This window comes from Oncorhynchus tshawytscha, linkage group LG02, assembly GCF_018296145.1.
Source record: "Oncorhynchus tshawytscha isolate Ot180627B linkage group LG02, Otsh_v2.0, whole genome shotgun sequence".
Classification (NCBI taxonomy): domain Eukaryota; kingdom Metazoa; phylum Chordata; class Actinopteri; order Salmoniformes; family Salmonidae; genus Oncorhynchus; species Oncorhynchus tshawytscha.
Window position 1 is genome coordinate 58323345 of NC_056430.1, and position 15378 is coordinate 58338722.

The 15378-nt window shown below is 40.8% G+C and overlaps 1 protein-coding gene across 1 annotated transcript in view; it reads left to right on the plus strand.

The window, feature by feature from the left end:
- Positions 1-6135: 6135 nt before the first annotated feature.
- eml6 (EMAP like 6) overlaps positions 6136-15378 on the plus strand; it is a 67569-nt gene continuing 58326 nt past the window's right edge. The window contains exons 1-5 of the mRNA XM_024443802.2: positions 6136-7225; positions 11934-12093; positions 12704-12802; positions 12971-13039; positions 13405-13590. Of these exons, the coding sequence (XP_024299570.1) occupies positions 7029-7225; positions 11934-12093; positions 12704-12802; positions 12971-13039; positions 13405-13590 (711 nt within the window). The 5' untranslated portion in view covers positions 6136-7028. The remainder of the gene's footprint in view (positions 7226-11933; positions 12094-12703; positions 12803-12970; positions 13040-13404; positions 13591-15378) is intronic.

The window sequence follows — 15378 nt, forward strand, 5'->3', positions numbered from 1 at the left end:
TGGGTCTGTGTGTTATCTATGGTTTTGGAAAAGTGGAGCTCGTCTGCTTGAAAATGTTGAACCTTGCTGTAATCTAATGAGTACTTTAAGTCTACTCTGTCTGCTCTGTGCAATCGATGCAGCCCCTAGTCTATAACTTCAGCACAGAGCACCTTATACACTTGCATGTGCGGTCAGATTTTTGTTAACAGCCCGCAATTGCTAATAACCTATCTGCAACTGCCTTACTACTGTATATGTGATAAAGTGAAAATCTGAGGCCCTCACTGCACCCTAAACTGCAAATACAGAAAATGCGCTATTGACAGGGTGCAGGATATTTATTTTCCTGCCTACTTTACAAAGGCCTATGTTTCTTATTATAATCTCTGACATTTTGATAGGCTATTTGTTTGTCAACTTGTCTATAATTAGCTAAATGCTGCTTGTCTTCTGTCATACAGTGCCTTCAGAAAGTATTCGCACCCTTGGACTTTTCCACAGTTTGTTGTGTTACAAAGTGGGATTTTTTTTTAAATCATTTTTTGTCAACGTCTACACAAAATACTGTAATGTCAAAGTGGAAGAAAAATTCTAACATTTCTTTTTTATTATTATGGAAAATAAAACACTAATATATCTTGATTAGATAAGTATTCAACTTTTTTAAAAAGATTAATCCAAATTAAATAACTAAAATATAGTTGTTGCATAAGTATTCAGCTCTCTGATTCAAAACATTTTAGAATCACCTTTGGCAGTGGTTACAGCTGTGAGTCTTTCTGGGTAAGTCTCTAAGAACTTTGCACACCTGGATTGTACAATATTTGCCAATTATTCTTTAAAAATTGTCAAGCTCCGTCAAGTTGGTTGTTGATCATTACTAGACAGTCATTTTCAATTCTTGCCATATATTTTCAAGACGATTTAAGTCAAAACTGTAACTAGACCACTCTAGTAAGCAACTTGCCTGTGCTTAGCTCTATTACGTTTATTTGTATCCTACAGAAATGCCATAGTCCTTTCCGATGACAAGCATACCCATAACATGATGCAGCCACCACCATGTTTGAAAATATGATGGGTGGTGCTCTATCTCCTTTTTCGAATATCTCTGGCAACGGCACCATGCCAGGCAAATCGGAAAAATGTTAAATGACTAATTTATTGAGGTAGGAATATCGCAAGAGAAGACATCTTCCCGAGTTATGACATGGGTCAGTATTGAAATCTGACATGTAGAATAGACGTTTTCGCGACCTAAAAGTCGTTTTCCAGTGTAGTGAGAGCAACTTTATCACAGTGCTCTGTCATACCGGATGCAAGCATTTGCTATTTTATTTTATGATATTTCTTATTGCAAGGCAGAACACTTGAAAAACAAGCCACATTTTATTTTTCAAATGTGGTTTCTGCCTGCTTGAACTCCAATAACTCAGCTACAAATGAAAACATGAAATGACCCAGTGAGTCGATAGAACATCACTCAGAGATGCACAAAAACAATATAACGTTCAAAATGGGTGAAGCTTTAATTTTAAGTGTGTGAATTGAACCGTTTTCCTGTCCTGCTAAGCATTCAAAATGCAACAAGTATATTATGAGTAAAAAGTACACTATTTTCTATAGGAATGTAGTGAAGTAAAAGTTGTCAAAAATATAAATAGTTAAGTAAAGTATAGATTCCCCAAAAAACTACTCAAGTAGTTCTTTAAAGTATTTTTACTTAGGGAGTTTACACCACTGCTGCTAACCTTAAGTTAAGGCAATTTTTTATTTTCATAAATTTCTACGATATCATAGCCAATTTTGTCTTTGTGTCTATGCTATCTAGTAGAAATCCTGTCTACTAGGCTAGCTAGATGTATGAAAAATGATCAAACACATATCGTAACAATGGTGATTGCCTCTATATGGACCTCACTTTGGGGCATTGTCATGCTGAAACAGGAAAGGGCCTTCCCCAAATTGTTGCCACAAAGTTGGATGTCATTGTATGCTTTAGTGTTAAGATTTCCCTTCACTGAAACTAAGGGGCCTAGCCCAAACCATGAAAACAGCCCCAGACCAATATTTCTCCTCCACCAAACTTAACAGTTGGCACTATGCATTTGGGCAGGTAGCGTTCTCCTGGCATCCGCTAAACCCAGATACGTCTGTCGGACTGCCAGATGGTGAAGCGTGATTCATCGCTCTAGAGAACGCATTTCCACTGCTCCAGAGTCCAATGGAGGCAAGCTTTACTCCACTCCAGCTGACGCTTGGCCTTGCGCATGGTGATCTTAGGCTTGTGTGCAGCTGCTTGACCATGGAAACCCATTTAATGAGGCTCCCGACAAACAGTTATTTTGCTGATGTTGTTTCCCGAGGCAGTTTGGAACTCTGCAGTGAGTGTTGTTGTTTCACGGGCTACGCACTTCAGCACTCGGCGGTCCCGTTATTGTTGCTCCTAGACATTTCCACTTCACAATAACAGCACTTACAATTGACCGGGGCAGCTCTAGCAGGGTAGAAATTTGACATAACTAACTTGTTGGAAAGGTGGCATCCTATGACGACGCCACGTTGAAAATCACTGAGTTCTTCAGGGCCATTCTACTGACAATGTTTGTCAATGGAGATTGCATGACGGGGTATCCACATACTTTTGTATATGCAGTGCATTCGGAAAGTATTCAGACCTCTTGACTTTTTCCAAATTTTGTTACGTTACAGCCTTATTCTAAAATGGATCAAATAAAAATAAATATTCATCAATCTACACACAATACCCCATAATAACAATTGGAAAACCGGTTTTAACAAATTTAGAAAAACGGAAATATCACATTTAAGTACTCAGACCCTTTACTCAGTACTTTGTTGCACCTTTGGCAGTGATTACAGCCTTGAGACTTCCTTGGTATGACGCTACAAGCTTGGCACACCTGTATTTCAGGAATTTCTCCCATTCTTCTCTGCAGATCCCCTTACGCTCTTCAGGTTTCATGGGGAACGTTCGGTGCACAGCTATTTTCAGGTCTCTCCAGAGATATTCGATCAGGTTCATGTCCAGGCTCTGGCTGGGCCACTCAAGGACATTCAGGGACTTGTCCCGAAGCCACTCCTGTGTCTTGGCTGTGCGCTTAGAGTCGTCTGGTTGGAAGGTGAACTCACCCCCAATCTGAGGTCCTGAGAGCTCTGGAGCAGGTTTTCATCAATGATCTTTCTGTACTTGGCTCAGTTCATCTTTACTCCTGTCTACCATAAAGGCTTGATTGGTGGAGTACTGCAGAGATGGTTGTCCTTCTGGAAGGTTCCCCCATCTCAACAGAGGAACTCTGGAGCTCTGTCTGAGTGACCATCGGGTTCTTGGTCACCTCCCTGACCAAGACCATTCTCACCCGATTGCTCAGTTTGGCCTGGTGGCCAGTTCTAGGAAAATTCTTGGTGGTTCCAAACTTCTTCCATTTAAGAATGATGGAGGCCACTGTGTTCTTGGGGACCTTCAATGCTGCATAAATGTTTTGGTACTCTTCCCCAGATCTGTGCCTCGAAAACAATCCTGTCTCGGAGCTCTACAGACAATTCCTTCAACCTCATGGCTTGGTTTTTGCTCTGACATGCACGGTCAACTGTGGGACCTTATATAGACAGGTGTGTGCCTTTCCAAATGATGTCCAATCAATTGAATTTACCACAGGTGAACTCCAAGATGTGGAAACAACTCAAGCATGATCAATTGAAACAGAATGCACCTGAGCTCAATTTCGTGTCTCATAGCAAAGTTTCTGAATACAGTCGTGGACAAAAGTTTTGAGAATGACACGAATATTAATTTTCACAAAGTCTGATGTCTCAGTTTGTGTGATGGCAATTTGCATATACTCCAGAATGTTATGAAGAGTGATAAGATGAATTGCAATTAATTGGAAAGTCCCTCTTTGCCATGCAAATGAACTGAATCCCCCAAAAACATTTCCATTGCATTTCAGTCCTGCCACAAAAGGACCAGCTGACATCATGTCAGTGATTCTCTCGTTAACACAGGTGTGAGTGTTGACGAGGACAAAGCTGGAGATCACTCTGTCATGCTGATTGAGTTTGAATAACAGACTGGAAGGTTCAAAAGGAGGGTGGTGCAGGAAATCATTGTTCTTCCTCTGTCAATCATGGTTACCTGCAAGAAAACACGTGCCGTCATCATTGCTTTGCACAAAAAGGGCATCATCAGACAAGGATATTGCTGACAGTAAGATTGCGCCTAAATCAACCATTTGTCGTATCATCAAGAAATTCAAGGAGAGCGGTTCAATTGTTGTGAAGAAGGCTTCTCAAAACTTTTGGCCACGACTGCACTTATGTAAACAAGGAATTTCAGTTTTTTCTAAAATGTCTAAAAACCTGTTTTGACTTTGTCATTTGGGTGATTGTGTGTAGATTGATGAGGGAAAACTGTATTTAATCCATTTTAAAATAAGTCTGTAATGTAACAAAATGTGGAAAAAGTAAAAAAAAGGGTCTGAATACTTTCCGAATGCACTGTATAGTGTATATTGTTTTCTCAATCCACTACATCCACCTTCAACATCTGAGATGGAAGGTGGCCAGGCTACAGCGGTGTTTGTCAGACCATGAGACATCCCAAAAATGGATTTTCTCACAACAACGTCTGTAACGTCTGAACAGTTTGGCCTACCAACTAATCTGACTAGGCCTTACTACTCTATGGAAAGATGAGATGTTCTCACGAACATGATGCTGTTATCAGTTTCCTATACAACGTCACAGGTGTCACGGGACTCGTCTGATGGTTACCGGTATCGGTTAAAAAAATTATAGAGGCAGTTTTGTACCAAAAAAAAACAATAGAAATTGTCTCCTAGATATAAGACACTTCAAAACCTTATTGTTTATGATTTTGACTGCCTGTCTTGCCATTTATGCATGTGTTATTCAATGCTTACTATTGGCTATAGTAGTAAAGGCCAAATTCAACATTTTATCAAGTATATATATTTTTTTATATCTAAAATTTAAAATCAAATAGCTAAATGATCCATGGTATGACCATCTTCAAATACTTTTTAAGAAGAGAAATGGTAGGAATAGGTGGGGGTTATGACTTTGTGGCTGTGGTAACTAGTGACTGGTGTAACCTAGCAGCCTACATCTGACAGATCACCCTATCAAGACAGTACATTGTAGGCTAAAACTGGTTCTCCAATTGAAATCTCCAAACACACTTGTAGGCAATGTCATCAAATATTTGTTTTAACTAACCCATTGTTCTATCTGTGATGTCATGGTGACGTTGACTAGCTAAGCTCATGCGTAGAAACACTTCATCCGGTCTAAGGTCGTCTCATGTCGAACTGGACTTGTGCAGGCCTTCAAATCAAAGGCACTCCTTCAATATAAAGTTGTTTTTGATGAAAATTAAAACGTGTCAATTTGTCACTTTTTATTATATTTTATTTATTTAACCTTTATTTAACTAGGCAAGTCAGTTAAGAACAAATTGTTATTTACAATAACGGCCTACCCCGGACAAACCCGGGTGACGCTGTGCCATTTGTGCCGCCGCCCTATAGGACTCACAATCACGGCTGGATGTGATACAGCCTGGATTCACAAGGTTGGAGTAATAACATGTTCAAGTACTTAAAATATTGTCTCGAATCTAGGTTGGGCCTTTAGATTTCAAGAAAATTAACAACTATAATCATTGACTTCTCAAAGCCCAAACCGCGATCTGGTCTGTTTGGTCTGTTTGGCAAGCTCTCCCGGAAGTATTGCAATGTTGCGCCTCTGTGTTTAGAAACTCTGTGACCCTATCATCTACCAAGGACAGCTCTCGAGCACACCCGAAACATTACTCTATCTATCAGGTACCAAGGACAGAGCTCGAGCTTTGTTGGTGGCTGGTCGTAGTCGTTGTTTGGAGAGGCCAGTTCCATAATAGTAATGGTTTTGACGACACTAGAGAACTTCAAGCTCCAAAATCCATTGCTAAAATGGGAGATTGCCTACGAAGCGTCGTGGTAACCAAGCACCACCGCAGGCGTAAAGACAACGAGAGCCCCTATTCTCAAAAAAATTGCGTCGGGAACGCTCGTGAAGAGGATCCTGCATACGTCAGAGTCGTTTAGTCCAAGGATATCATCCTCCGAAAAAACGATTCCGTGTGTTGTACCCTTCCTCATCTTCATTTGTGCGTTATTTCTATATGGACCGGTTTCTAATTCCCATCAATTCCAGTTCACCTAGTGTTGAACATCTTTTGGGATGCGTATAAATGACGGAAACTCGCCCGAGCGTATTGGAGCTGATACAATTATTCTGCTTTGCATGGGAATCGACGGTGTGTATATCGGCGTTGTAATCCGTTGATTTCAACTGGAATAACTACAAGGCAAATACTTCACGGTCGATGTCAATCGAAATCGTCAAGAGGTTTGCCACGGCTTTATGATTGAAACCAGAACGAAATATCGTTCTGTCAGATATGTATATTTTCGCCTGATATCGCACCCAACCGTTTAGGACAGTATAGCACTTTGACATGCATTTCCACTCTTGCGTTTTGTGTGCCAAAATTGAGGACTATTGAGCTGCAATAGCTGAATGAGATGACATAGGATTAGAGTAGTCGGGGTTATATTTTATGCCTTGAATTGCTAAAAAGCTATACAGTATAATGGCTCTTTCATATCAATGTATGTCATATAGTTCACCGATTTCACCGCGGTTTTATGTAGAATATAAAATGCTAAATAGAAGGCAATTGGAAGAGGCAGCATAATTTCATTGGTCGTGTTGATTCATGAGGCCATCTGAATGTAACAAGTATAATCCATGATACTGGAATGTAGAGAAAAGGGGATTGGGAACAGACAAGGGAGAAGGGATATCTCATTAGTGTGACACACTAGTGGCCATACTCTCTTGACCAGCCTCTAGGATTTTACTCTGTGTTCATGTTGCTGCATTTTTGGAATAGAGTTAATCTGAGATTGAGGTTGAATTGCAGTTGAGCCAAATACAATTGTCTAATAGTCTGACAAAGCATGGCAGACAAGACTGCTCCACGTTGCCAACTGAGGCTGGAATGGATTCATGGATACAGGGGGCATCAGTGTCGCAACAATTTGTATTACACTGCCGGGAAGGAGATTGTATATTTTGTCGCTGGGGTTGGCGTGGTTTACAACACCAGAGAACACACTCAGAAGTTCTTTTTGGGACACAATGATGACATTATCAGGTAAGTTACCTCAAAGTTACTCTCCCTATACAGCAGTACTTCCCAACACTCTCCTCTGGGACCACCAGACGTTTCGCATATTGGTATTTGTTGTCGCCCTAAACTGGCACACCTGGTTCAATTAGTTGACTAATTTAATCAGATGTGCCAGTTCAGGGCTACAATAAATATGTGAAACATCTGATAGTCCAGTGCCCAAGGAGAGGGTTTGGAAACCATGCTATTACTGAACCACTCACAGGGAATATTACTTCTCGGTCAAGTTACGCCAGGGTCATGATAGGGTCACACTGACTGCGATTTGCGTTCCACAAGAAGTCCAGGCGTTACAAACGGCATCCGGCAAGTAACTTTGCATCGCGTTGCGTTCTCCATGCTACATCACAAGCGTCTGATTCTTTTACCTTCTGCATTGCGTTTGTCATCCGTTGACCCTCCAGAAGTTCATTTTGAAGCTACTTTGTGTCATTTTAACAACAGCACTAGTAGTGTATTTGGTCGAGCATATGAATGTACGAATGTACCACTGTTGTGGGGTGGCAGGGTAGCCTAGTGGTTAGTGGAGTGGAGCGTTGGACTAGTAACCGAAAGGTTGCAAGTTCAAATCCCTGAGCTGACCAGGTACATATCTGTCGTTCTGCCCCTGAACAGGCCGTTAACCCACTGTTCTTAGGCCGTCATTGAAAATAAGAATTTGTTCTTAACTGACTTGCCTAGTTAAATAAAGGTAAAATAAAAAATAAAAAATTGTCTCACTCGGCAAAACAGGAAATTCCCACATGGACCAAGGGCAACACTGGTTTTAATAGGGAGATTCCAAATAACCTCTACTATATTTACTCCCCTTTGACCTTCTCCGCGAGAGACCGTCCCAAGTTATGCACATACGTAGCTGGTCGGATTCATTCTGAGGCCATCTCACTCAAGAAATCAGCGTCTTAACCATTAGACCAACAGGATATTCCCATCTGCTCGTGGGCAGGGCTGTAGGCCTACCTCATCATAAAACAGAATTACAAATCACCTCTGCTACAGTAGCCTCACAATCATGTTAGCTCTCATTCAATTACTGTAAGTTATAATGCTAGACAGGCCATATCATCAGATCTAGCCCTAACCATACCTGTCTAGCACTAACTGTAACCCCAGCAAGCTGTTGTGTATCAACGAAGTTGCAGTTGATTGCTGTTCGTTTTAGTGTAAATCATTGAAAAATAAAGTAAAACAAGCATTTCTTATTCATGTAGACCTTCCTTGTTTCAATTTGTTTTCTGCTGTTTGGTGCCTAATGAATACAAGCCAGATGTTAGTTATCATTTCGTTTGAATGAGAAAGTGCCAAGCACCCCAAAACCAAGCAAAGTGTCTGCAAAGGCCTAGTGACCTCTTTATCAGCCTCTTCATCAAACATGTAAGGCCCTAATCCACAGACCTTTAGACTACTGAAAGGCAACATTTGAACCTCTGGATTTGCACTTGCATAGATGGGTGTTAAGATTACTTTTGAACAGAGGAGTTTATTGACAGACTATTAGAACTTAAAAGTATGTCCATAAACCGGTGGTTCCCCATTCATTGTAAAGACGGTACATGCACCAATTTCTCCACTGACTTCAGAGGGACATTACTTTAATGGTTTATGGGAAGATCTCAATTGCATACTCCTCACATCCTCACTCATCTCTCCTCCTCTCCTTCTCAAAACCCATTGGATGAGAAAGCCAGAGGTCCCTCCCCTCTGACCTTTTCGTCCAATGGGTTTTGAGACGGAGGCAAGGAGAGGGGATTCTCCCAGCCTACATAGTTGACACAGCAAACTCAAGACCATTGCCATTGAACTTCCTATGCTAGTTTGTGCGCCTTACCCATTATGTTAGTGTTTATTCTTACTACTTGCTAGCATTGGTGTCTGGGAATGCTGAAATAGAAAATAGTCTTTTCGAGTTAATCAATTGACATCACCATGTGAGGGAAATTGAGCCTCATGATTGGGCCAGTGAGGTATTAGTCATCCAATCAGAAAACAACTTGTCCTGAGGATTGCCTGTTTTCGCTTCTTTAATTCATAGCTGTTGAATGGTTCATTGCCAGACCTTGTGTCATGTACACGTTACTAACATACAGTGACTTGTCTGTGTAGTATTTGCAGACTTCCTAGTTCATTTGATTTACTTCAGCATTCATCTATTCATGCTCAATGGAATGTGTGATTAAATGCGCTAACAAGGCCCATTGCTAGTTACTGCATGCAGTCATTTTTTAAAACTGTACTTTAAAACTTTACTTTAATTCATATTGATATAGCCTATACCTGTAGAATTATAATGAAGACCATTAAAATAGCTATTTGTTCTATAAAACTTCACATAAAGAGGTAGCCTTATGTTTGTAAACTTTGGACAGCTGCCTCAAATTATGTTACATGTAGCCTACACGAAAATTGATAAGCATTTCAATTGACGTGGATAAGAAACGGATAAGCATATGCCTTGACATATGCACCAGAATTAGCAGAATTTCCCCATACCAATGGACTATATGCTAATGTAGGGAGGGAATCACTGGAGGGGGAATCACCAACCATGAGCAGGAAGGGCTGCAGGATTTTCTGTGATCTTATGTGATGAACTGCAAACCAATTATATATATTTTTTAAAGGCCTGGGTTCTGAGTTCAGTGTATCGTCACCGTAGTGCAGGATAGGTTTCCTTGAAAATATAACTATGAAATTAGGAAAACATACTGTATTCACTTTTCCCTCAGAGGTGAGTTATATTGGCTTGTGGAGTTCAAGCTACATTCTGGGATTTTTTCCCATCAGCAAAACGCCACCAGTCTGCTGTTAAATGGACTTTCATAAGGAGCATTGTAAAGACCATCTAAACTGGGAAACCAGTAGTAGGCATGGAACCATACTGAAGTATGGTTGACTTGACCACTTGACATGTTAAAGAAGTTGCAATGCAAGTTTTGACTGGGACAGCATCTAGGGATTCATGGGAAATTCACGAGATGATGGGCAAAAGCATTGAAAATCACGTTTATCTTCATGTATTGCCCTTTACAGGGAACACAGTCACTCACTGTCCGTGAGGATGACATGCAACCTTGGGGCTTGCTTTGAGGAGAATAATTGGAGGGAGCATGTGCCAGTCCGCACAAGGGCCGATGAGAGTCACTGCAATCCGCTAGTTCAGCTCTATCTAGTGCGTGACAATGCCTGATGCAAGCAGACAGAGGAGAAAAAAACTGCTGACACTGGGGATGTGGAGATTGCTGATGATGTCAACATTGAGAATTAAAGCACTGATTTTCCTTTTGCTTTGTAGTCACTTACAACATCTTCTGCATTTCCAATTATGCCGGAGTAAATCCTAACCAATGGTTTGAGGATTACGTGTGTGTGTGTCAGCCACCACATGGCCAGTTTACTCGTGCTCGTGGGCACAATGCTTGACTTTATGTGACTCATCGAGTGCCTCTGGGATCAACCCACCCTCTCCCTATTCTACAGCTGGACACCGGCCTGTGGTTAAAAGGAGTTAGAAGGGCCAAACACTTTGCACAACTGCCAAAAATAAGTCAATGCAACAACACCAGTGCAGATTTAGATGCAAAGGTGTCTTATCCTAAGCTGAAAATGTATTTTTATCCAAATCTTAACACTACTTATGTCAAAGCACAGTAAAGCTTCAAATGACACCAAAACTTGCTACAAACTAAAAGTAATACTGAATAAATGAGGCCTTCAAGTCCAACATTGTACAAATACCTCAACTTTTTAAATTATATCTCAGTGACCCTTTTGTACACAATGGCAAATATAAATAATATCCTTCCCCAAAGGACCTTTCTATGGATTAAATTCAAAACATCTTGGTCATTGTTTTTACACAGAATGAGCCAATAATCATATTGTCAAGGTATTACATGGATATTATCTGGATTACAATTGGAAATAAAATGGTGGATACATTTTATGTGATGTTGACTTGGAAATGAAAAGTGGAATCCTTAATGGTGAAACCGCCACGTCCATTAGCGATATTACAACAACAGAGAAGTTACTGAATACCACAAACCCTGTTTTTTCCCCCCTCGGACGCCATTGCACACGTGATAGAACACTTCACACCACCGCTTCGCCAACACAATAAAAACTAGAACAACGGCAGTGGGGCGGACAGCAGTGCTGTTTTCCTTACTGCAGATTCCATCTTTAAAGGAAAATACATGTTAACCAATGTTTATTATTATCAGTATGTTTCATATAAGTTGTACCGGAGCACCAAGTCTAGGACCAAAAGGTTCCTTAACAGCTTCTACCCCCACCTGGACTATTTACATAGACACCCCCGAACCCCCCTCCCCGCTGCTACTCGCTGTTTATTATCTACGCATAGTCACTTTACCCGTACCTAAATGTACAAATGACCTCGACTAACTTGAACCCTCGCACATTGATTCAGTATAGCCTTGTTATTGTTATTTTATTGTGTTTCTTTTCATTTGATATTTTTTACTTTAGTTTATTTAGGAAATATTTTCTTGACTATTTCTTAAACTGCATTGTTGGTTAAGGGCTTGTAAGTAAGCATTTCACTGTAAGGTTGTATTCGGCGCATGTGACAATTAACATCTGATTTGATTCAATTTTTTTAGTAAGTTACTGCTTATAATGGTTATTTGTCTCCGGTCAACCCACACAGTCTTGCTATGCATCCTGACAAAGTTCAAGTGGCCACAGGACAAGTTGGGAAGGATCCTTACATCTGTGTTTGGGACACATACGCTTTGCAGACTGTGTCCATCCTGCGAGACGTGCACACACATGGGGTGGCGTGTCTGGCGTTTGATATAGACGGACAGGTGAGGAACACCTTTGAGCTGGTCTCCTTGGATTTTTAGCTTAGATTGAGTACTTGGAGTTGTGCTTCATGGTGTAGGGTGAAGTTTCCTATCGACACTGATCTTGGGTCAGTTTATAATTTTCCTCACTAATGAGTTTAGGATTCGGGGAGGGGAAGCTGATCCTAGATCTGTACCTAGGGGAAAATTCAAGGGTTTTGACAACATTACCGTTACGTTTTTATTAATGCCATGTACAGTAGTTACTTTATAACCAAAATGGGATTACTTAGCATGACACAGTAACTGCTGATCAGTAAAACATTACACCTATGTGTCACAGCTGTAGTACACCTGTAATAACATGTGTAATCCCTATACCTATATGTAACTATGTAATAAGACCTGTCTACGCACTCATGGGTGCAGGAACTATAATGACACTGTAAGATGGCAAAGTAGCTTGTGCAAATGTTTGAAGAATGTTGCATAATGGTTTTACAGTGCTGTATAAAATGCGTCCTTAGGACCGCCATTTTTCAGAATGGGTGTGACCCTAAACATAGAAAGTGGATCAACTTAAGCAGGTTTGATTTGCCACTAATTGGTTTTCTATTGTCCCCTTGTGTAGCGATTAGCCTCTGTTGGGCTGGATGCCAAAAACACAGTGTGTGTCTGGGACTGGAGAAAAGGCAGAGTCCTGGCTACAGCAACTGGACACTCAGACAGGGTATGGTATATATTTTTATTTCAATTATCTACACTGTCGATACTAAGGAGTTAATGTCACTTTAATGTATGTCAGTGCTATGAGCAGACAGAAAATGTAGCTCTGCAGTGTCACTGTTGTGCTCCTTAATGTCACCGGTCATAATAACCACGTTTGCTGCTGTTTCAGATCTTTGATATTGCCTGGGATCCATTCCAACTTCACAGGCTAGTAAGCTGTGGGGTGAAGCATATAAAGGTGAGGCCCGAGCCTAGCCACATAATCAGTGTAACTATGGTAATGGTTCATTTAACAGCCCATTTTAAGTTTATACTTACCTGGTGTTTACAAGATTTTAACTATGAAACTATGGGGTAACAATAGATACTTTCTGGTACATACCTTAAAGAATTCAACACAATTGATAACTATCTGGTACCAAATGGAAGATGGTGAAGTTTGTGTCAAGTGTAATTACAATGCAATGAAGTAATTACCTAATAATAAACTACCTGGTTAACAGCGGGCTAAAATACTGGGTAAAATAAAGCATTACCAGTGCTGATGTTTAACATAAAATTATTGTCAGAGCCATCTAAAAAGTGAGCTTTCTCTTTGCTCAGTTCTGGACCTTGTGTGGGAATGCCTTGACACCCAAGCGGGGGATCTTTGGGAAGACCGGGGACCTGCAGACCATTCTGTGCCTGGCCACCGCAAAGGAAGAAGTGACATACTCTGGAGCGCTGAATGGGGACATCTATGTCTGGAAGGGGCTGAACCTGGCTCGCACAGTCCAAGCAGCCCATGGAGTGAGTGGAATGCAGCCTCACTAACAAAATGAGGATTTATGGTCAAGTGAATTATCACATTGTATAGTATTGTTTTTCCATCCACATGCACATGCCTTGTTACCAGTAAACTCAAGCAAATGATATTTTGTTTAGCTTTAATGCCAATGCATATACATTTGTGAGGCGCACAGACAACCCATGGTAGTCATCCAGTTGGTCACATTGGTGCTGTGACTAGGGGCCTATTCAGACAGAAAGGAGTTGAAGCAGAGGTATTGCAGCTCAAATTCACTGTAAATATTCCAGTAGCCACTTGCCATTGAGCATGTGAATTTAAAATTGAAACCCTCCGTCCTTAGCTTTTGCTAAATATGTCTATTTAACAAACTGACGTTGCTAGAATTTCAATATCACAAGTTTTTGTTATAAGCAGTTTTAGGAGAACATGTCATTTCTTCCCCCCTGCCCTACCTTCACCCGACAGTTAGCTGCCTATCTGAGAATGGCCCATCCAAACTACACCTGAACTATATTGAAACTCATTTCACACATCTAATAGATGTAGCCTAAAGGCAAGATTAAATTGGCAATAGTCTGATGGGTGACAATTTTATCAATTGTCTTGTGACTGAAGAGACTGATGAGCAGTGCAGCATGTGTAATTAATAAATAAGGGAACGGAGCTTACCAAAAAGAGACTTTTTCGAATTATCCTACAGACGTTCATGCAGGTCAGACGTTTTGATTCTGAAAGAGCAGATTCTAAGTTTTCTAAAACACCTCCTTCTGCCAAAATTGAGCAGATGGGCTCTATTTGAAAACATACGGGTTGTTTTGGTAGAAGAGCCACAATTCCATGGGTTCCACACAACTATGCACAGAGTATTCACATACTAAAATATGTTAGTACATTTCAGCTGTTTCAAAAACAGTGCTCTGCTATTAAGATTTTTACTGTAGGAGCATTTAGCTTGAAGAGATAATTCTGACTGCTTGGAGGAGGGTGACTTTCAGGCGAGTGATCCCCGCAACCTCCGGAGGTGGTGGTGAGAATACAGGAAATTGTCTAGCCACAGGAAATTTTTCGATACCTCTCTAATCTATTGTAGTGTAAAAACGGTCTAGGGTCATACAAATGATGTCTATCAGCTTAGTGGGGTTGGTGTGGAGAAGAGGAGGTCGAAGGGAAGTGTAGTTGAGTTAGTTTGGCAAACTACACTTGTGTGGTGAGGAATCATTTCAATACCCAGAGATAGCCTGATACAAGTATTTCAAACATGTATTTCAAATATTTGAGTGTTCATGTAGAGTACCAGTCAAAAGTTTGGACACATCTACTCATTCAAGGGTTTTTCTTTATTTGTACTATATTCTCCATTGTAGATCAAAACATCAAAACTATTAAATAACACATATGGAATCATGTAGTAACCAAAAAAGTGTTCAACAAATCAAAAAGATTCTTCAAAGTACCCACCATTTTCCTTGATGACATCTTTGCACACTCTTGGCATTCTCTCAACCAGCTTCATCTGGAATGCTTTTCCAACAGTCTTGAAGGAGTTCCCACTTGCTGAGCACTTGTTGGCTGCTTTTCCTTCACTCTGCGGTCCAACTCATCCCAAACCATCTCAATTGGGTTGAGGTCGGGTGATTGTGGAGGCCAGGTCATCTGATGCAGCACTCCATCACTCTCCTTCTTGGTCAAATAGCCCTTACACTGCCTGGAGGTCCTGTTGAAAAACAGATGATAGTCCCAATAAGCGCAAACCAGATGGGATGGCTTATCGCTGCAGAATGCTGTGG